At 38.3% G+C, this 23,038-nt stretch overlaps 1 protein-coding gene across 3 annotated transcripts; it reads left to right on the forward strand.

The window, feature by feature from the left end:
• The first annotated feature begins 3,508 nt into the window (after positions 1 to 3,508).
• Positions 3,509 to 21,707, forward strand: LOC120419384 (interferon-inducible double-stranded RNA-dependent protein kinase activator A homolog). Of its 3 annotated transcripts, XM_039582056.2 has the most exons (6): positions 3,509 to 3,669; positions 3,853 to 4,331; positions 13,601 to 13,901; positions 14,184 to 14,327; positions 19,593 to 19,857; positions 19,915 to 21,707. In XM_039582056.2, exons 2-5 carry the CDS (start codon positions 3,853 to 3,855, stop codon positions 19,839 to 19,841), a joined length of 1,173 nt encoding a protein of 390 aa, XP_039437990.1. In that variant the 5' UTR covers positions 3,509 to 3,669; the 3' UTR covers positions 19,842 to 19,857; positions 19,915 to 21,707. The 3 variants fall into 3 exon arrangements, with proteins under 3 accessions (XP_039437990.1, XP_039437991.1, XP_039437992.1); XM_039582057.2 differs by lacking the exon at positions 14,184 to 14,327; XM_039582058.2 differs by lacking the exons at positions 19,593 to 19,857; positions 19,915 to 21,707 and adding an exon at positions 14,440 to 14,591.
• Positions 21,708 to 23,038: the final 1,331 nt, after the last annotated feature.

A 23,038-nucleotide genomic window follows, 5' to 3' on the forward strand; every position in this document is an offset into this window, starting at 1 on the left:
CAAACTCAAATAAAAAAGTGTTCCATCCTCGGTTTCATCCAGATATCAACTCGGTTCGACTTGCAGCTTGTAGGGGACATCTGGGACTACCATCTGAGACTGAGAACGCTTTGGGTAAGGCAGTTTAACATATTAAATAGACACTTTTACTCTTAGTAAATTTTTTGGTTGTAAATTTTTGCTCGGGGGACCCCTTAGATCCCATTTTCTGGTGATAATTTTATCATATTCGTGTTTCTGAGACAATTTCACATAAGAAACATGCATAAAAATGTTTCATACAGAACCAAAAACTTGACAAAAAAATACGCACAACAGATTTCAAAATAAATTATTCAAGTGCAAGGAAAAAGTCACGCTTGTGCTTGAACCTCCTCCTCTTTTATATGTAAATGTTAGGTTTGGAATAAGTACAACTGTTCAGGTTGGTGGTCCAAACTAGAATGATTTATTAATCGCCGACAGCCGCCTTTTATACCCAAATTTAGCAATTCATGGCATACTCAGCATCTCCCCCCTAGAAGAGATCGTAGTGCTGGAAGTGCGATGGAAGGCGTCGTTTTCTGCCGGATGGTCCTCGTCCTGGGCTTACAGGTTCAATTCCTCTCTTCCGCACGATCGGCCTTGGAGCAGGCACGTCTACGTTTGGTCTTGGAACGCAAACGTATCGCGGTCTGGATGGCCCTGGAACAGCTTTCGCTTCCACAGGTACCGGGTTTGGTGGACGTGACGGTCCTGGAACGGCCATCACCTCCTCAGGAACCGAAAGTAGATCCTCAGCGACTGTTGTCTGCTCGAGCGGCATCTCTTCAAGCTCCCCTCCAACAGGATCAGCATGTGTTTCAACTCCAGTCCGGTTCACGCCAAACTCTTCCAACAGCACGTTTAGTGGTAGGTCGGTCTCGGCTTGAACTACTGGTTCGTCAGCTGCTGCTCGCGATCGCAGTTGGTTTGCATGCGACCGAATCAATCCTCGACGTCGTGGATCGTCCAGTAGCACGTTGTACACCACCTGTCCTTTGCGCTCGATCACCACACCTTTGGCCCAATACTTTTCGTTGCGGATGTGGATTTCAGCGTAAACTTCCTCACCTGCCGCAAACGTACGTTTCTTGGCTCCATGTTTGCGATTGAACTGTTCGTTCTGGCGTTGGTTGATGAGCGGCGTTTCAGGTGTTGATTTTGTCATCAGGTCGAAGACGGTGCGCACTTTCCTCCATTGTTAGGTTTGGAATAATACAACTGTTCAGGTTGGTGGTCCAAACTAGAATGATTTATTAATCGCCGACAGCCGCCTTTTATACCCAAATTCAGCAATTCATGGCATACTCAGCAGTAAACAATTAACGTTACGCCTTTTCTCTTTTCATTCCCCAGATTTTAACAAACTTTTTTTGAAGCAAATAAGGCCGATGCAAATATTTTTCAAAGTTGTTGTCCCCCGGCTCCAGCCGTGGTCGAAGGAGGGGGGGGGGGGGGGTTAAAAAATAAAAAAAAAATCAAATAACAGGCCATAGTTTCAATATTTGAATGCAAAAAATGTTTTTAAATGCATTTTACACTACAGTTTATTGTTAATTTGATTTTGGTTAACCGCGGTGGATTATCTTGAAATAATTCGAACTGTCAAAAATCCACCAAAGCATCTACCGCATTGATCACACAAAAAACTGTGGTAGAAAAGTATCCGCCAGTATACACCGGAGGAAAACAAAAATTTTAACGAAAAAAAAAATGTTGCGATACTAACCATCGAAAATTTTCAAAAATTCAAATAATTTTTAAATCAACCCTAACATGCAAAAAATGAGTCTAAAAGCAGGGGAATGTAATTTAAATTGATTTCAGCTGATTGCTATTTATTATTTATTTCAGCTGGGGGGCAGAAAAATATATTTTTTTTTCAAAAAACTTTAAAATTTTAATATAAATAGAAGTCTATTGGAAGTCTAATTAACTGAAAACAATCTAAAATGCCTTTCTGCATTGATAATCATATTTAGCATGTTTGGGCTCGTTTAAAAACATATTGAAATTTTTTATGGAATTCCAATGAACATCACCGCCGATAATAATCACCGCAATTATACAATTTTCGTCAATACTTGAAAATTTTGGAAATTTATTATTGCAAAACAACTGGACAGATGTGAAATGCATTTTAAAACCCTTTTTTCATTAAAATTTTGAAACCGTGGCCTGTATTTTTTTCAAATTATGAAATATAAAATTATAAAATTTTAAAATTATACAATTAGAGGAAATTCTCGTATCTTTGGCAGGTTAAGCACTCGCTCCTAACTTCATCCAATTGGGTCCTAAAATGAAGCTTAGATTGCTGATATTATTATTTACAGCGATAAAGCTTATTTTTCTGAGTACAATGACCCTTTGTACGGCCACAAAGAGTTTAAAATGGATTTTTAAATCAATTTTAAAAAAATAATCTCGCGGTTCTTCTTGACAAAAAAGTTCCTACTTGACAGGTCGTTCCAAGGGGACCATAGTTGATCCATCGAAAAAATCTAGAGTTTTTTTTGATTAGGTCCTATAAACATATGAAAGACAATAGTTTATTGGTCCTTTTCAAAAAAAAACTCTGGAAATGTTGTCTTGTCAAAAAAAAAATTGCAATCAAATGAAAAAAGTGATCAGAAATTGGGTCCTAAAATGAAGCTTAGATTGTTGATATTATTGTTTACAGCGATAAAGCTTATTTTTCTGAGCACAATGACCCTTTGTACGACCACAAAGAGCTTAAAATAAATTTTTAAATCAATTTTGAAAAATTAACCTCGCGGTCCTTCTTGACAGAAAAGCTCCTACTTGACAGCTCGTTCCAAGGGGACCATAGTTGATCCATCAAAAAAATGTTGTTTTGTCAATTTTTTTGTTTGCATTAAAATGAAAAAAAAAAGTGATCAGAAATGGTTTTTAATCGTGTTTTTTACCGTTGTACATAAAAATTGACATAGGGCTTTAGTACTCAATTGGGTACTAGTGTGATGATACCCAATTGGGTACTAAAGCCCTATGTCATTTTTTATGTACAACGGTAAAAAACACGATTAAAAACCATACTCTTTGGGGTCATTGTACTCAGAAAAATAAGCTTTATCGCTGTAAACAATAATATCAGCAATCTAAGCTCCATTTTAGGACCCAATTTGCTGATTTCCACTATTTAAACAACAAATTTTGCTAAACTTTTGATAGAAACCTGCTTGCTCACTTCTTATTGAGGTATTTATAACTCAATTTAAGTTCAAAACGCTTTTAATGAGCTGTTATTGAATGTCAAAAAATGCTGATATGGCAACATTAGAGGCACGCTGGAATTAGATGCGATTCACCCTCGGATTCACCCGAGGATTCACCTATAAAATTATAAAATCTTAAATTTCTGTATGATTTTTTTTTGTACTAAAATTCATCTCCTTCAAACTCGCTGGGCATCAGCGGCTGTCAAACAAACGTCAACACCGAATTCCCAAATTCCCATCACTGGACGGTTCGTCGCCGTTCGATCGCCGTCAGGTTAGGTGTGCGCCGTGTTTGTGCAGGTGAAAATTGCCTGATTATCATTGTAAAAGTTTTAGAAAGTGATTAAATTTTACCAAAAGTGGTGGTGTGATATCTGTGTTACCGAATTCACCAATAATCGCCAAGGTGAGCACCGAATTTGGGGTAGTTTTTCGGGATTGAAAAGTAGGGTTTTCTGCAAGCCGACTGGGAAAATTCATCATGGCGGACGGCAGCGGCCGGAACGGTCAAAATCCATAACTTTTTTTTTGCTCAAAATGGAAAGGGGTAATCGGGTTTCCGTTACATTTAATTCTAATTGAATTCCAGATGAGTCTGCTTCCGGAGGAGGATCTGAACGCGTATATCATGCAGACCCGTGGCGGCGCCCCCGGTGATATCCTCGGGGACAATCCGCCCCTCGGCCAGCTGAACAACGTTCAGAACAAGCGGCCCCGTGGACCGAAGAAGGGAGCCGCTGCGGCTGGCAAGCAGCAAGACTCGCTGCCCATTGAGGAAGCGCTCAAGACGGAACTTACCGGTTCCAATAGCATGAAGACGCCGATTTCGGTGCTGCAGGAACTGCTGAGTCGCCGCGGCATTACGCCCCAGTACGACCTGATGCAGGTCGAGGGCGCCGTCCACGAGCCGACGTTCCGGTACCGGGTTTCGTACCAGGACAAGGACGCCATGGGAACGGGCAAGTCCAAGAAGGAGGCCAAGCATGCCGCGGCGAAAGCGCTGATCGACAAGCTGACCGGGTGCTCGTTCGGGGACACTCCGGTGGGCGGGGTGAGCGTCAAGAGCGAGTGAGTATTATTTATTTTTTATTTTTTTGGGATCAAATGTATTGTATTTAGGTACCTGAAGTTCACGGCCGTGTTAGGGATGCGCACGAATTCGACGAATTCTAATAATATTGTAAAACATTGCATTTGTTTAAATATTTAAGCGGTATACGCACATCGGAAGGAACCGGTCAAGAAAAAAATCAAATGGGTAGCAGCGGCAGCGAAAGCAAGCCAGATAGGGTGAAGAAAAGCCCCAAGAAAACGCTCCCTCTCCTTTGTTCTGCTGTTCGTAAAGCTGTTTCTTGACCCCTTTCCTTCCGATCTCCATACTAGCCTTTAACTAAGGTTCCGCCATTAACTTTTCGGGTGATTTTGTATCCTTTTTTCAGTGAGGAAAGCAAAAATAATTTTCTCGGCTTTTTCAGAATATTCAAAATATTGGCTTATAGGGGAACTCTACCCTTTTTCAGCATATTTCTATTATCGGCCTATCAGCACTTTGATCAGGAATTACAGGTTTCATAAAGTGTTTTTGACTGTTCCAAAGTAATAAATAGCTCAAATAAAAGTGAGCAAGCAACTCTTCATTGTTGATACATCTGAAAATGTTGATTTTATAGCGGAAAACGGCAAAAGTGATGAGAATTGGTCAAACGGCTTAGAGTGATTAAAATAGGTATATTTCCCCTATTTCAATAAATTTGAAATCTGTTAGAACTGTTAGAAAAAGTTTTTTTTTGTGGATCCATGGAATCGTTCAAAACTTGCTACTTAAAAAAGATTTTTTCGAAAAAATATTTTTATAATTTTGGAATCAAGATCTACATTTTGAAAGGGTCAAACATTCAATATAACGCCCATTTAAAATGTTAGTCTTGATTCCAAAATTTTCCAAATATTTTTTTTCGAAAATATCATAATATTTTACAATTTTAGAGTTTTTTTTAAAGGTCCTCTAAACTATTGTCTTTTGTATGTTTATAGGACCTTTTTTTTTTTAAAAAAAAAAACTCTAGAATCGTTTAATTTTTCAACATTTGAAATTGTACAATTAGTTGCTAAGATATTGGCATTAGAAAATGTGGGAATGTTTGGATGAGATTTAAAAAAAAAACTTGAATTTTCTTGTTTCTTTACATTTTATTCGCTGTATTTCAGCAACCAGAGGTCCAGTCTTCATTGTTTCTTTGGCAATTTTATTGGAATTTTCTGAATATTTTAAGGAATTAACACTATTTCCAGAGTTTTTTTTTGAAAAGGTCCTATAAGCTATTGTCTTTCATATGTTTATAGGACCTATTAAAAAAAAACTCTAGATTTTAAGAAATCGAAATACAGGAATTTTTCAGCTAAATTTAAACTTTGAGTAGCTATATTTTGAAAACCGTACACTTAAGTTTATTTCCATTGCAAATTTAATTTTACATCATAAACTGAAGTCGACCATTTTTTCTTTAATTAAAATTTCTATTTTTTCCAAAAAAACTTAACTCGGCGGCATAATTTTACTCCATATTTCTCTATAACTCAAAAGTTGTGATTTTTTTCTCGAAAAACATATCAAAAAATTTAAAAAAAAAAAACAATTTTTGAAAATTTACTTTTTGTGAAATTTTTTGAGAAAGGCAAACAAAATCCGTGTACCTTTTTTATTTTCTGAATAGCCTTTATCAATACCTACAAATTTGAATATTTAAGTACCATTTTTGTAAGGACAGCTGCCAAAATTGTATGGCTGAACCAATTACACAAAATGGCTTCTTTGGTCATAGATAAGGACCCACAAAGTTTGAACCAAATCAAAAAAATATAAATAAAATCCATTTCCAGGTTTGGTGGAGAATTCCTCACAAGTGTAATCTAACCTAAGGCACTTTCCAGGATCCCTTCGAAAGATTGGCTGCGCTAGGATGTGATAAGATTAGATTAGAAACCCACTACAGCCCTTTTGCATTTTTTTTTGCTAGATTTGGCTTTGTTTGCAAGCTGGCGAGTTTGGCAAACTGTCAAACACAAAAAAGTGCGAGATTGTTTGTTTGTTTGTCATAGTCTAATACCTCCTTCAGACGAAATCGGAAAAAGGTGCCCCGACACCTCTTTGATTTGCGTGAAACGTTGTCCTGAGGGGTAATTTTAGTCCTTGATCTCGAATCCTAGTGTCATTTTTTGAACATTTGAAAAATACGTGTTTTTGTTTTTAAATAATTTGCAGCCTGAAATGGTGTTGATTTAGAAATTTGGACTTTGTAAAATTAAACGCCCACTTTGATGGCGTACTCAAAATTCTAAAAATAAGTGTCTTTGTATCTTTGTAAAGCTTTGCCATATTTTTTGTTACTTAACTGTAAAAAAATGGTGGGGCAAGTCAATAGAAAGAAGAGCAATTCTTCACGAAATCGGTCCTTTTTTTTAATTTTTGTATTTTTTAATCCGACTGAAACTTTTTTCGTGCCTCCGGTATGCCCAAAGAAGCCATTTTGCATCATTAGTTTGTCCATATAATTTTCCATACAAATTTGGCAGCCGTCCATACTAAAATGATACATAAAGAATCAAAAATCTGTATCTTTTGAAGGAATTTTTTGATCGATTTGATGTCTTCGGCAAAGTTGTAGGTATGGATAAGGACCACAATGAAAATAATGATACACGGTAATTTTTTTGTGATTTTTAATTTCACTTTTTGTCACTAAAACTTGATTTGCAAAAAACACTATTTTTTATTTTATTTTCTGAAATGTTTTAGGGGACATCGATTGCCAACTTTTGAAAAATTTCCAGAATGAAAAAAAAATTTGACCGAGTTATGAATTTTTGAATCAAGACGGATTTTTTCAAAATATCGAAATATTGTTCGCGTAATATTGACTGTTTGGCCCTTATAAAATATTTATTAGTCTTGATTTAAAAAATTAAAATATTGTTTTCGAAACGAGCGAAAAATTTTGCGAATGTTTCATATCTTGACTTTTTTTTGATAAGGTCCTATAAACAAATGTAAACATTGAGTGTATCCCGCTTACTCCGATGGACTTTGACATAAGGTGTGAAAGGGATACACTCAATGTTTACATTTGTTTATAGGACCTTATCAAAAAAAAGTCAAGATATTTTATCATTTAAAATCGGACCATTAGTTGCTGAAATATCGACAATAGAAAATGTTGGGTTGTTTGAGTGAGACTTAGAAAACATCAATTTTCCTGTTTTTAAATCTAATATATCTCAGTAGGTAAGGGTCGTATCACCAAAGTTCAAGAAAGCTAAATATATAGAATTTTCTCAGCTTTTCAAAAGTATGTTTTTCAAAAGTTGGCAAACATGAGCACTTATTTAAAAAAATAAATAACTGCGACTATTTTCAAAAAAGTTCCCTGGGCTTTGTCATAATGAGTGTCATAGGTTTGATGCTTGTTTGGCAAAGAGTATGATTTGATTCGATGTGGAATTAAAATCGAAGTGTTCAGTATATTGCTGAAGCTTCCATTTTTACACATGGACACCACTTCATGCTGCGAGAACCCACTTTGGCGCAGTCTCAGGGCTTAATCGATGGCCGGTAAGCTGTCATCGAGACAAGGAGGTTCTCCGATAGTGGAAATATCACATTTGTACATATGTGATTTTTCCCTATCTTAATGTGGGTGTCAGGTTAGGATGCGGGTTTTTTAAAAATTAGTTTTTGTAGTATTTAGGATTTTAACTATAAATATCAGTGAAGTGCTCAGTGCTCCATCGTTTTTTCGGATTTTTTCGTCGCTATTGATTGTGATTACCCGCGAGTTTGCTTCTCCAGCATGCCAAAGGCCGGCCGTGGCCGTGGCAGTTCGAGTGCGGCCTCGAAAAACCCGCGAAGTTCGTCTACCGGCCGTGTGCAAAAAGGTAAACAAAACAACGCCGTGTCGACCGCCATCGCGCAGGGGAGCGTGAGCGCAGAAGGCATCGATAAAAAGTTACTACATCCCGGATATGTTCCGAGATCACCAGTGCGAACCCGTTCCGGTACCTCCGGTGCCACAACCAGTGGCACATCAACATCCGCCAACATCCCCATCAGGAACGAGTTCGAGATGCTGAGCGACGACGAAGAAAACAACAACAACACCGACGGTAGTAGCACTACCGACGACGACGACGATGATGATCGTGCACGGAAAAAAGTGTCGACGTTAAAAAAGAACAATTCTCCTACGGAACGAAGACCACCTCCAAATTTTGTTTTGGACACGTTGGCGGACGATGTTGACGAGTTGCTGGAAGGCCTCGGATATTGTCTAAAAATCGGCAAGTCGTCAGTGCAAGTGATCACACTGACCAAAAAGAATTTCGACCTGGTGCTTGAAGAATTGAAGCGTAGCAACTTCAACTTCTACACATTCAACCCCGAGAAGCCCCCTGTCAAGGTCGTCTTGCAGGGTTACCAAGACCGTCCGGTTTCCGACCTGAAGAAGCACCTTTCGGACGCCGGAATAAAACCGCGGGAGATAAAAGTGCTCTCGCGCAAAACAACGGTAACAGGTACCCATACACTTTACCTGTTGTACTTCGACCGCGGCACCGTCAAGATCCAAGACCTGCGGCGGATTAAGACGTTGGACGGTTTTTGGGTAAACTGGCGGTTTTACGCCAAGAACCCGACGGACGTAGCGCAATGCCACCGTTGCCAGAAATTCGGCCACGGCTCGCGGAACTGCAACCTCCGGCCCCGCTGCGTGAAGTGCGGTGAGTCACACCTCTCGGAGGCGTGCGCACTGCCACGAAAGGCGGACTTGGGGGACAAGGCAGAACAAACCAAGCCGCGCGTAAAGTGCGCGAACTGTGACGGCAACCATACCGGCAATTACCGCGGATGCGTCGCGCGCAAGGCCTACCTCGAGGAGCAGGAAAAGAGGAAGAAGAAAGCTGCAGCGTCTCACTCTCCTCAGCGAAGTACGAGCGCAGCCGTTCCTGCAGCTGGACAGCGTACGGTTCCAGCGGAAAACTCAGCGTTCCCTCCTGGTTGGGGGCGTTCGTTTGCCAGCGTGGTCGCTGCCGGTAACGGCAATGCGGCCCAGCAAGAAGTCACCGGGGAAGATCTCTTCACCCTGCCGGAGTTCTTTGCTCTCGCGGGGGAGATGATGACGCGGTTTCGGAGCTGCCGGAATAAGGCGGAACAATTCCTGGCCCTTGGGGAGATGATGATCAAGCACATCTATAATTGATATTTTTTCTGTGATCTAGTGTTAAGCTTTCTCTTTATCTATCCTTTTCCCATTGCACTTTCTGTAAGTTTTTTGAAAACTTTTTCTTACTCTTGCCTTCCATTTAATATTTATAAGTAATAACACATTCGATTGAATTACGATGTAACACACAGCTGAAAGGAACTCCAAAACTCTGTTATGTACCTAAATGAACTCATTGTAACTTGATTATTCACAAATAAACCGAATTGAAAATTGAATTGAACTATAAATATCAACTTTTAATACTTTGCCTTTAGTTATTTAGGGACAAAATTAGTAACAGTGAATTAAGTAATTCTATCAGAATCGGTGATTTTCATTCAAGTAGCATAAAAACCATTCTGATTTGTCAAAATTTCCGTAGAGTCTCGATCAATCAATAGTGAAATGATATCGGACTAAATTCGTTGATCTGTTGAACTAACGGTTGTCGGATTATGATTGTATCATTGTTGCGAATCGAGGATCTACTGGAATTCTGACGATCAAATGGTCGTCTCTATTTCAATTCACGACTTGTAAAATATGAACTGTTATTCATTCTTTTTTTGTTTTTTTAAAAGACAGGTTTTACAAGAAACGTTTTTTTTGGCTATTAATTAAAATGTCGGGGATTTGAGATAAGAGTAGCTTTCGGATAGCTTGCTTTAAATCTTGTATTCAATTCAAGTTAGGTAGTTATCCGCAAATGAAAATTTGGACTTATATGAAAAATTGAACATTTTGGTGGCAAATGGGCAGTATACATGATTGCTGAGTGTCGCAGGACACTCGCCCTTTGCTATTAGTAAGTATCCAGCAAAGCAAAGGGTATAGCATGCATTTGATACTGTCAACTCCCATTCGGCTGTGTTCTCGTCGCTGTCATGTTGTAAACTGGAGCCGAGGGAGGTCCTGTTGTGAATTCTAGTTGGAGGTGGTCCGAAGATCATTGAAGAAGGTAGAATTCGCCATCACCCAAGGCACGAAGGCACGAAGGATAGACCATGTCTTGGGGGGTGAAAGGATGATAGGATTTAGTGATAATACCACAATTTTAATATTTGTCTTTCTCTCTTATTTCAGAGGATGCCTGTTCTGAGTTCTAAGTGTTGCAGAAGCCTTCCGCTCTACATAATGGAGCCTTCCTTCTATCATTTCCTGTATTTTGAAAAAAGTGATGCGCCGAATGTCGACATATAGTTTATCACACTTACTCCATACGGTGTGAGCGTGAAATGCTGTATGTTTGCAATTGGTGCATTGGCTATTTTCAAATGAGGCTAGATTTTTCCTATTATTTTAAGATAAAATTTAGTAAAATCTATCCATCTATTTATTTTGCTATTGCTATAACTTGTCCCTTACCTCACAAACTTTAACTACTCTATTCTTCAAACTTGGAATCGCAATACATTATTGTAGAAATGTAACAGTTGAAAAAAAAAAATGGTAAGAAATTTGGGCATAACTGTTATTAATATGATTAAAGGTACGTTCAATCTGTTTTATTATATATATTAACTATTCTAGTTTGTTTGTCCTGTCCCATATTTCAGAACTTCAGTTGTTATCTTGTAAACTTCTCGTTACAAGTTGGTAGTTCTGTCTAGTTGCAAAATAAGGTTTCTTTATTCTTTCTTTATGTGTTAGTCTGTTATTCAATGTTCGATTTTATTTTACATTGTACTTATCCCATTTTTTCTCTTTTTCTCTTTCATGTACCTTGCGAGCATACGATGACCAAAAAAGTCATTGTATAAGCCAACACACGTGTATTTTTCACATAGCCGCGAAACAGAACAAGTATTTTTATAAGTGCGTGAATAACAATCGGTCGTTGAAGCTCAAAAAATGTGAGAACAATATCGCGCCGTGGTTCAGTGATAATAAGGCGAAGAAAGTAGACGACGATTCCGCATGAAGAATATAGCGGAAATTATGTGTTAATTGCACAATGGATGAAGGTTTGAAGTTGACACTATCAAAAGGGAATGGTAAGATGCAATAGTAATATTGCTAGGTTTGATAGTGTCAAAAGGTAAGATCAAGGAATAGGGATTATATGAAACTATATTGTCATAATTATTGTATTCACTGAAATATCTATCCGCTTTCTACCCCCAATGTGTCCTGCACTGGGGGTGCCTGGGGTAACTTCGAGTTGACCTGGGCCGCCCGAGGAATTATGTCGTAGGTGGTTCGTGTACTTCTCACTCACCTCTCCTCGCGGCAAGGTTTTCCGTAGGTCTACACTCGAACATGCAACATGGGACAGCATGAATCTTCAGCTGAAGCCGGACGAATGTATTCCGAAATTACAGAATTACAGAATTATATGAAAAATTGAACATTTTGGACTTATGAATAACACACAACTGTGCATTTATTCTAGAGTCAGATCCATACAGCGTCAGTGTTTATTTGGTCGAAGTGTACTAATTCATTGGCAGATCTGATTCTAGTTGTAATGTACGACAAGACTACTGACGGACGTGACAGGACGAGGGCCCAGTTTAGAGGTTTCGACATCAACGATGTGCGGCTGATCTGATTCTAGTTGTAATGTACGACAAGACTACTGACGGACGTGACAGGACGAGGGCCCAGTTTAGAGGTTTCGACATCAACGATGTGCGGCTGGATCACCCTCCCAAAAAAAAAAAAAAAAAAAAAACTGCGACTATTTTCAAAAAAGTTACCTAAAATTGGCTATAACTAGAAAACGGTGCACTTTATCAAAAATTCACTAAAGTACTTTTTGATTGCAAAATACAAATTTCAAATACATCTAATTCCCTCTAATCAATTTCTAAGCAGCCGGAGCTGGACAATTATCACACATACATGACGAAATCCAGTCTGCAACCCGCTAAGATCACCATCTCCATGGATTAAAAAATACAAAAAAATCGAATAACCGAAATCTCAGAGAATTGCTCATGTATAAAATAACATGTATTAAAAAAATGAAATATGTTATTTTTTTGCAAATCAAGTTTGTGACAAAAAGTGAAAAAAAAACCACAAAAAAAAATTTACCGTTTATCATCTTTTTCAGTGTAGTCCTTATACATACCTACAATTTTGCCGAAGACACCAAATCGATCAAAAAATTTCATTCAGAAGACACAGATTTTTTTAATTTTCATGTAACATTTTTGTATGGACACCTGCCAAATTTGTATGGAACATTATATGGACAAACTAATGAAGCAAAATGGCTTCTTTGGGCATACCGGGACCGTGGTGTAGGGGTAAGCTTGGTTGCCTCTCACCCAGTCGGACAGGGTTCGATCCCAGACGGTCCCGGTGGCATTTTTCGAGACGAGATTTGTCTGATCACGCCTTCCGTCGGACAGGGAAGTAAATGTTGGTCCCGGTCTAACCTAGAGTTTAGGTCGTTAGCTCAGTCCAGGTGTAGGAGTCGTCTCCCTGGGTCCTGTCTCGGTGGAGTCGCTGGTAGGCAGTTGTACTAACATTCCAAAGGTCGTCAGTTCGAATCCCGGGGTGGATGGAAGCTTAGGTGTAAAAAGAGGTTTGCAATTGCCTCAACAATCAAGCCTTCGTACACCTAGTTTCGAGTAGGAATCTCGCAATCGAGAACGTCAAGGCAATGCTGTAGAGCGAATAATTTTTTTTTCTGATTTGGGCATACCGAAAGCACCAAAAAAGTTTCAGTCGGATTAAAAAATACAAAAACAAAAATCGAATGACCGTCTTTGATATATTGTGACTGAATTACGACGACCGTGTTGAAATTTACACACTTTCATTTTTTACCGAATTCGGTTAAGTTTACCGAATTTTAAACTGATGAACAGTTCGGACTGTTCGGTAAACTGAAAATTCGGAATTCGGTAAAAACTTACCGAAATTCGGTAATAAAGTTCATTATTGTTCATCGTACAACCGAAATTCGGTAAAATTTTGTTCATTTTGACAGATAGTTTACCGATCTAAACTTTACCGATTTTTCAACTACCGAATTCGGTAAAAAAAATCTTAGTGTGTATGAATAAGCTTTTATATTATGTATGTCGTTTTACTCAATTTCAACTGTTATCTTCTGTCCCCCCTCAGCCCCGAGGCCGGCAGCGGTGACGACGAACCGTCCGGCAACCCGATCGGCTGGCTCCAGGAGATGTGCATGGCCCGCCGCTGGCCACCACCAACGTACGAAACCGAAATGGAGGTGGGACTGCCCCACGAACGGCAGTTCACGATCGCGTGTGCCGTCCTGAAGTACCGCGAGGTCGGCAAGGGCAAGAGCAAGAAGATCGCCAAACGGCAGGCGGCCCAGCGCATGTGGCAGCGGCTGCAGGACCAACCGCTCGAGCCGAACCAGATCATCCAGATGCTGGACGAGGAGGGCAACGAGGAGGTGAGTTTGTTTGATTGAGTTGTGGTTTTTTTTGTGAGGAAATTTTGGTTCAGGGCTGTGAGATTTGAAAGAATTTTGGAATCTTCCCTTGAAAATGTTTGCAAAAGTTTGGTCGAGCCCTTCTGCTGGAATTCTGTTTTGAAATGAAAAGACACACACAATTTGTAGTTTCAGGGAAAGATCCCCAAAATTCTTTCAACTCTTCGCGGGCCCCCCACTTTGACGAAACAAAAAAGAAAGAAGTAACAAATTGTGTGCCTCTTTGCGCGGTTTCAATTCCAGCTGAAGGCGGCCAGCATCTCCGGACGGTACGCCGGCCTCAAGGATGTGCGCATCCCGAGCCTGACGACGGGCCACGGCCAGAAGGTGTCCCAGTTCCACAAGGCTTTGAAGTCTCGCAGCGGCGAATCTCTACGTAGATTGCAGGTAATTGGACATTTGGGGGAAGTCTTTTGAAGATTCTTTCGATGATTTCGCACTGCTCTGAGCTGTAAACTTGATTTGTGACGATTGTAACCCATTTTAATATCACACACAGGCAAAACCTTATCTCGATGAAGCTACCAAGAAGAGAGTTGAAGAATACTTGAAAGCATTTCCGTACCATAATTACAATTAGAGAAAATGGCATTCCTTTTCATTACATTGTGTTTAAATGCAAATAAAACTAAATCTTCCCCCAAAACAAACCGGTGTCCACCAAACCGAGGAGCTTTACGAGACCGCTTCTCTGTCGTGCTCGTACTGCAGCCGTCCATTGGGTAGCGTTTTTGAAGAAGTGGCTCCGCTGCCTTGGACGAAAAACAAAACTCACAAAAATGCTCTAGAGCCAGAACAAAGTTGATCAAGAGCAGGCCTCCAGATCGTTCCCACACCAAAATATCTCTAACCGAAAGGCCAGCCAGTTTTCACCCCGTAGGAGGCCCGTTTCATGCTTAAAAGCAGCATGGAAACGCGAATTCTGGTTCAAAGGTAGAACGATCGGGTTGCAGAGACTCCGACCAATAAGGCGATTGTTCCTCGGAGCCGTTTATTTCCCGGAGAGTCTCTCCCCTAACGAAGATGAAATGGCCTGTTTTGGTTTAAGATTTTCAAGAAATTCAAGCGTTAAGCGGTGTATGCACTTCGGAAGGAATCGGTCAAGAAAATTTTTAAATGGGCAGCAGCGGCGGCGAAAGCAAGCCAGAGAGGGTGAAGAAAAGCCCCAAGAAAACGCTCCCTCTCCTTTGCTCTGCTGTTCGTAAAGCTGTTTCTTGACTCCTTTTCTTCTGATCTCCATACTAGCCTTTATGTTCGAAAACAATAGGTTTTTCATGGTTTGGTAAAGACCTAAAGATAGGTATTAATTAGGGGAGTGAGGGGTAATTTGGACACCCTAAGGAAATTGCTCTGTTACGGGCTGTATGGATATTTTAAAGGAATGTGGATGACACCAGAGGATAATAGAGACCATATTTGATGGAAAAATGTCATTCATTTCGATAAATTTTGATGAAAAACCCATTTTTATCGCAAAAATTAAAAGGTGTCCAAATTACCCCCATATTTTTGTGTGGGGGTAATATGAACACCCCTATGGGGTAATTTGGACATGCCTTGTGGGGTAATTTGGACATGCCTTGTGGGGTAATATGGACATACCTTGTGGGGTAATATGAACACCTTTTGTGGGGTAATTTGGACACATGTTGAAGAATTAGTTTAACATTTGATTTTTGAGCATGTTTTTTATCCTTCAACCTGGTTTTGTAATAGCTTTATATTTTTAAGTGTTTTTTGCTCACAATATTTCATCAAAGGTTTAAATAATGATTTTGTGATAGAACTATAATTCAATAGGAAGATAACAAATAGTTCAGTGTAGTATACATAATTTAATCATTAATACTGAAATGATTTAAACATTGATTCTGGATCAGGAACACTATACTTGTTTTTAGTGATTAAGGTATCGTTTATGTTTATATAAATCAATCTTTATATAGAATTTATTAGCCTGAAAATATCATTTTTTTAAATTTTACATTCTGTAGCCCTTCAAATTTAAATATTATTGTAAACCAGCATAGAAATTAGAAATGTCAAAGAAATTAATTAAAAGCAATCAACATTAGAGTCTTGTTGAACGCCAAATGTACAGTAATCAGAGTTTCATCAATTCAAATATTGGAACAAATTTATCTAAATTAAAAAAATAGGGGTTTTGTGAAAGTTCTCATTGCTCACATTTATTTTTGATTGTTTTGACATATTAAATCCCTCTAAATTTATCTAAATCCCTTTAAAAACTCATCCATCCATGAAAGTTACTTTTTTGTTGCCTGACAGGTAGACTTTCAGGTATGTCCAAATTACCCCACAAGTCATGTCCAAATTACCCCCATAGCATATTCTATCATAAATTGCGATTTTTGATGATAAAAATGGATAAAATGCACAATTTTTATACGTACATATCTCAGACATCGTCCAAGCAACCCTTTCAAACAAAAAATGTCCACTTTTTTGCCATATAACCCCTGCAAAACCTTATTTCCTAACCTTCAAATATTAGAATTTAAGGCAGTGCCAACCGGCCTTTGGAAACTTTTACATATTATACCAAAACTACTTAACCTATTCCAACTTTTTTGGTTTGTCCATACTCCTAGGCCATTACTAGTACTAGCCTTATCACTTAAATTGCCGTTTTCACTTTATATCCGAAAAAAACGTGATTTTTAAAGGGGTGTCCAAATTACCCCCACTGTCCATATTACCCCAAACTCCCCTATACCTATTTAAATCGAAGGCTGAAGAAAACCGAGCGAGAGGCGAAGGCAAATAAAGAACAAAGGTTGATCACCAACACCACCAGCAGCACGTGTAAGAGTGTGCCAGTGATGCCAGAAAACTTTCTCTGTAAGAGCCACTTTTCGTGAGTGTTCGCTTAAAACTTCGACACAAATGGCAGCACTAGTCAGACACAAAAGAGCGTTGAAAGAAAAAAGAGCCCAGCCGATAATAGAAATTGCGTGGGCTCCAGTGCATTCTCGTCAGACCAGAATACACTTGGGAAATATTTTTGTAAAATGCTTGTAAAAGGAATACGAATAACTTTTAGTAAAAATCAAATTAAATAGAAATTTTCGCAAAAAGCTGCTCTACTGGTTGGTGTACTTGGTTTTAGCAAATTTCAAGGAACACTCCAGATTACCCAGCATAATTTAGACAAGACCGCTTAGTAGGATGGGAATGGGCATATTTCGCGTAATATCTGACTCTGGTTGTTTAATGCCAAACTGGATCTAAAAACGCATTAAAAACGAAAATATTTAAAAAAAAATAAAATTAATCTAAAAACGTTTATCGGTCTAGTTCGGCATGCTAAATAATCCTACCGAAAAAAATCGGTTTGGCCGGGAAAGATCATGATTTTGCTCTTTCAAAAATCTTTTAAATATAAAATAGCTCACACATAGTGTGTCCATCTCTGGAACTCCCGGGACAAAAATCCCGGGTTTTTCCAAAACCGGGAATTCCAGAATCCCGGGATTGTTTATGTTTTGTCCCGGGAATTCCCGAAATAGAACACGAATCCAATTTGGGGTCTAGAAATTAGTCAGATTTGGTTGTGGAAATAGATTAACAGTTGAAAACTTAGAAATCGATAAGAATTTTAAAGCATTAAAATTTGTATCCGGCATATATCAGCACTAATTTGGCTTATAAGGGAAAATTGATAAAAGCTTAGTTTACAGATCCGCAAAATGCTTTGCGCCTAAAATATTCTCTATGATTTTTATTTTTTTCGAAAGGTTAAAAAAAAGCTTTATATTATATTCACCTATATTTATATTCTCTGGCTATCGATCTTCTCGATATCAATAATTCTCCATCTATCGATGAATTCTTCAGTCCCTTTAATCTGCATACTTCAATTATCTTCATTCCTCGATATTTTCCCTTGCTTGAAGGATCTCTTCCTCGACGGTCCCTTGGATTCTGTTTGCTTTAAAAATCTCTTCCGGTTGTCAATAATTTCACTTTCTCATGGCTTGCATAGACATTTTTCTTGGCGAAACGAAGCTTTGAAGGGTGTTTGACATTAGTTTGTTTTTGTTTGATGGACGTTGCCATGTCTCTCTCCCATAGCTGGGTATCAAGAAAAAAATATTTTCAATCGAGTCTTCATTTTGCATCGTTCTGTAAACTGATGATTCTCTTCCTCGACGGTCCCTTGGATATTGACAACCAGAGAGTCGACTGTAACTCAATTTTTCATCGAAAACCGGCATCTGAAGCAAATTAGAATAAATGTAACGAATTAAGACAGCTGTTTAGGCTTATTTTTTGCATAATGCTCTGATTGTTTTGATTGATTTCGGTTACAATAGGAATTTAACAATACAATAAGTACGCCGATTTCCAAATTTATTACTTTAAAATATCTTGTACCTATTCAAATAGCAATCCCGATTATCCCCAGTTGGCGGTAGGGACTTAAAGATAATTTTTAAATATGTTTTAAATATAAAACATAAAATTCTAAACTTTGTTTTTTTTTTGTTTTTTAGACAGTTTTTTAAGCTAAATAAATGAAAGAAATATATAAAAAAATTTGGTTTACTTAAATTCCAAAGCAATTTTTTTAAATGTGTTTTAAACTATCTGAAGACTGCTGTCCTTGTTCAGATTGAAGTGTAGCTTATCACCAATTAACAGTATTCAGCAAATTCTATGACAAATACAACAAAAACATAGATTTTATGACTGCTTCAAAAATTTTCCAGTATCCCGGGAATTCCCGGGATTGAAAAAATATGTTTCCCGTTTGCCGGGAAAATTGGACTCACACATTCATGAGCCTCTCATTCGCACATTTCGATCACCTTCCCCGCAACTGCATTCAAATGATTGCTGTCACCACGCGATACCGCACAAGCAACAAAGAGAGAGAAAAAAAGAGAAAGAGCATGTGCAATCGCGCCGCGTGGCTGCTCAAGTGTCGAGCTCGGCCTTCGTTCGTTTCAACGTCGTGTTCGTTTACTGATGGTCTCTTCATGATGACGATCATGTCAGGCGCGCTCAGTCAGCATTCATCGATCGAGTCGACGATGAAAGCTAACTGACTAGCTCTTTCAAGTTTCGGGAAATCACTGGCATTGACCGTTTCCCTTTTGAACATTGTGTTCAGAAAGCATCGAAGATAAGGGAGCGTTCTTTTGTTACGACACGCCAGCGGAGACTGCTTTGACAGTGTATGTTTCTCTAAACCGTTCATGAGATCAAAATGTGGTCAAAGACAAACCTGTAGGAAATTTGATAAGCCTTTAAAAAGAACACTGAAATAAAAATACACGCCATTTCTATGACACTTTTTGATTTTTATGTTTAAAAGTCAAAATCAAAACTAAGCCCTCGATTTTTTCGATTCGATTTCGTTCAAAAATTTTGCGGAGATAGCCTAATTTGTTTTTTTTAATCACGAAAGATGTAGGATGGAGAAACCATCCGAAAAAAAAATCTAAAATCATTTATAAAAACAGTTTTTTGAACGTCAACATTTAAAAAAATCTAAGCTGTAAAGCAGTTTTAAATTTGGATTAAATTAGAACAAATCTTTAACTACCAGACCAAAACTAGGCAAAACGCTTTAAACTTCGACAGACAATCAACTAACCATCCCTGTTTTCCCCCCGAAACCCCCAGAACACTTGCCTGAACGACAAGTCCGTTGACTTTGTCCAGATGCTGCACGACATCGCCACCGAGCAGCGCTTCGAGGTCACGTACGTGGACATTGACGAGAAGACGCTGAGCGGCCGCTTCCAGTGTCTGGTGCAGCTGTCGACGTTGCCGGTTGCCGTCTGTCACGGCAGTGGTGCCACGGCCAAGGAGGCACAGGCCGCCGCCGCCCGCAACTCGCTCGAGTATCTGAAGATCATGACCAAGACCTAAACTGCGGGTTGTTGAGGTAGGAATTGGTTTTAGTTAAGTACAGTTTTTTGGAATAATTTGATTAACTTTTCAGATTAAACTGACGCCAACTCCGACGATAGTCCAGCATCGCAGTGGTGAGTTGCAGCGAAGAGAAGATAATTTGGGCGCAAAGTAAGTAATAACGATGGCGCTTACGTCGCAACAAATTGAGCCAGGCGTCAATATTTCCTAAAGCAAACACATTTTTACTCTGCGTATTTGTCTTAACGATTGATTTTGTTTTACACATCGATATCAAAGTCTTGTATCGAGATAAGCCCTCACACAATACGGTGAATATTGTAAAGATTGTATTTCTAATTGATTTTTTTTTGTTTGGACAATCTGTCAATCAGCTTTTCATTTTAAAATTATGATTTTTATGGCTTTTTGGTTTTATTTTAATATGCTTTATTTATAAATCTTGCAGAGAAAAATTATATCGAATAAATTAACTAAATACATAAATAACTAGTATTGCTAAAAAAATATTTAAATATTACACAGAAGAAAAAACAATTATTATAGTACTCTTAGCTACACGCACTACTTATTGCAGGTGAAATTGTAGCGTTGTGACGACAAATCTTTTCGAAACAACACCGCCGAAAACATTTGTCGTGTCAATTGATAAGAATTTGACAAAGGGAAAATAACAGAATCAACATCATTCGAGTTATTTATGTGTGTAGTATAATCACGCGAAAATCCTCAAATGCGAATCCAAAATCCAAGGATCGTTCGAGTTTAATACTGATCAAGCAAAGAAAAATTATTAGAAAGTTACACAATTTTTACAACACGACACAAGATAAAAATTAAAAATAACACAAAATACTTGCAAAGAGAAACGAAAACAAGAAAAAAAGTTAATTTCTTTAAAAGCAACCCGCAAATATTAGATGCAAAAATGTGTGCGTATTGAAGCCAACAAAAACAAACAAAAAATAAAATCAAGATCGGCAGCATCTCGCCAAACGAACCCCTTCTCAGGGGCGCAAGTGTTTGCGAGAGCATGCGCCAATCTTGCTTGAACCAACATAATACAAGCTATACTTTGCATAGAATTAGTGGGTTTTATTTTCCAAAATCAATATAAAATAATCGATGCGTGATGGATTAGAAAATCGTCACGTACAAAAAAAAAGACTATGTTTTTGCCTCAGTTTGAACTTTTTCTTTGATTTTTGTTCTTTTAGTTAGTAATTCTTTAAAACTACACATTTGAATTGTTTCCATTCTATCTTTTTCCTCATACATTATAATAACCGCTATTTCAAATTAATTATCAAACGATATGAAAAACAAAACAAAATAGTACATGTATTTGCTGTCATTAATGGTAACAACCACAAACACACACAGAAACTACAAGAAACATAATATGCTACAATGAATGAAAGCAAACAACATATTTGAGACATACCAAAAAGGGTGGGATTTTTTAAAAACGCATCTTATCAGACACAGAGGGAGAACATCAAACTACGACGAAAGCTAAGAGAAAAGTCCCATACTTGTAGGAAAATGGGCATTATTTTAATGCAAAGTATAGAGGTTGTAACCAATCCTTGAAAAAAATAAAATAAAAAATAATCACACTTGAGAGAGGATGAAGAAACACACGAAAAAACAGCATCAGCAGGTCCCTAATCGTGGTCTGGATGTATCGTGTGCGCCCGAATATGCTCTTTCCCGATAAATCTATGGACAATGAAAAGTGGCTTCGGCGTGTTGTAGCTGGAGCGGAGATTTCCGATCGGGAAGCAGCGTATTGTGTGCATAATATTGTAGTTTTCCTGTATTTCAGCATGATCAATAAATAAATAAAAATGCATAACTGCATGTTGCCGGCTTCCGGAAATGCTTACTGTTTGAACTTAAAAGAAACTCCCAAACGTTCTACTGCCTTGTTATCAATTTTGAATTACTTTTGATAAAATAAAATCAATCTGTTGGTAAAAATCACCAGTCTAGCTACAAATTGCTATAAATTGTTTCATATTTTTGCCCTCCTAACCATACTGAGGAAAGGTTAGAAAGTCATTCGAAAAATCATCTTCTCAATTTGACCTGCTAGACTCACCTTCACGTATACAAATAGAAAAAAAAAAAAAAACAAATTGTTCTCTCTACAGCATTGCCTTGGCGTTCTCGATTGCGAGATTCCTACTCGAAACTGGTTGTTCGAAGGCTTGATTGTTAAGGCAATTGCAAACCTCTTTTTACACTTCCCCATCCACCCCGGGATTCGAACTTATGACCTTTGGATTGTGAGTCTAGCCGTGTTTCGAGCGTAATTTTTTCAGTGAAACCTAAGCCTTAATCAAAATTTCATTAATTGTTATTTGATTTTAAAAGCCCTTCCTATATCATCATTGATCAGAAGTCACGGCGTCAGGTAAATTGTGCATTCATTTTCATATAATGTGTAAAACTTTAACGATGAAAAATTTATTTCTATAAAATCATTTATCGATAGACACGCTGACATTTAGGATAGAGCATGAGTGCGCTGGCCACAGGGACGCCCAGACTAGTTTTTGCATTTCCATCTCTTCCATTTTCGTTGTAACGCTGTTAAAATTGGATTGTGAGCAGCGGGAGCTCGCGGTTACTCTGCCTCGTGTTTTTCGGAGCCTTTTGTTTGATATTTTATTTTTCATTAGTCCTTCTTTTATCATCGTTGATCGGAAGGCACACCGCAGGTTTAGTTCGTTTAAGTTATTGTTTTAATTGCATCACTTCCTCATTTCATTACGTTCAAATTCCTTGGTTGATCGTAATTTGATCAGCGATTGTCTAAACTTCATACAAATAAGACTTGTTTGATTGAAAAAAGTGTTCCCCGTGGTTTATGGATGGTCCCAAATACGTAGGGGCAGGGGGGGCAGAATGGCCCGCCTAAGTAAAATGCGCCAAAAACCATAGAAAAACATGAAAACTTATGAATTCAGTGTAGTATGCTTATGCTTTGGGATGTTCCCTTCAATGTTATATACCTGGTTGATGATTTTTTTTAGCTTAAAACTGTTTTTGAGCCACTTTAAAAAAAAAAGTTTTTTCGACTTTTTTCCAGGGTGCGGGGCAGAATGGGCCACCCTGTGGGGCAGAATGGGCCACCTTAGAAAATAAGCCATTTTGTCTAATACAACGTTGAAGGGAGATAAGAAATG

This window comes from Culex pipiens, chromosome 2 (genome assembly GCF_016801865.2).
Source record: "Culex pipiens pallens isolate TS chromosome 2, TS_CPP_V2, whole genome shotgun sequence".
NCBI lineage: Eukaryota > Metazoa > Arthropoda > Insecta > Diptera > Culicidae > Culex > Culex pipiens.

What these genes read in the sequence shown, in the direction of transcription:
- LOC120419384 (XM_039582056.2), top strand. Translation starts at nt 3,853, where the DNA reads ATGAGTCTGCTTCCGGAGGAGGATCTGAACGCGTATATCATGCAGACC. An exon ending in GGGGTGAGCGTCAAGAGCGA is followed by an intron (nt 4,332 to 13,600) that starts GTGAGTATTATT and finishes GTCCCCCCTCAG; the next exon opens with CCCCGAGGCCGGCAGCGGTG. An exon ending in ACGAGGAGGGCAACGAGGAG is followed by an intron (nt 13,902 to 14,183) that starts GTGAGTTTGTTT and finishes TTTCAATTCCAG; the next exon opens with CTGAAGGCGGCCAGCATCTC.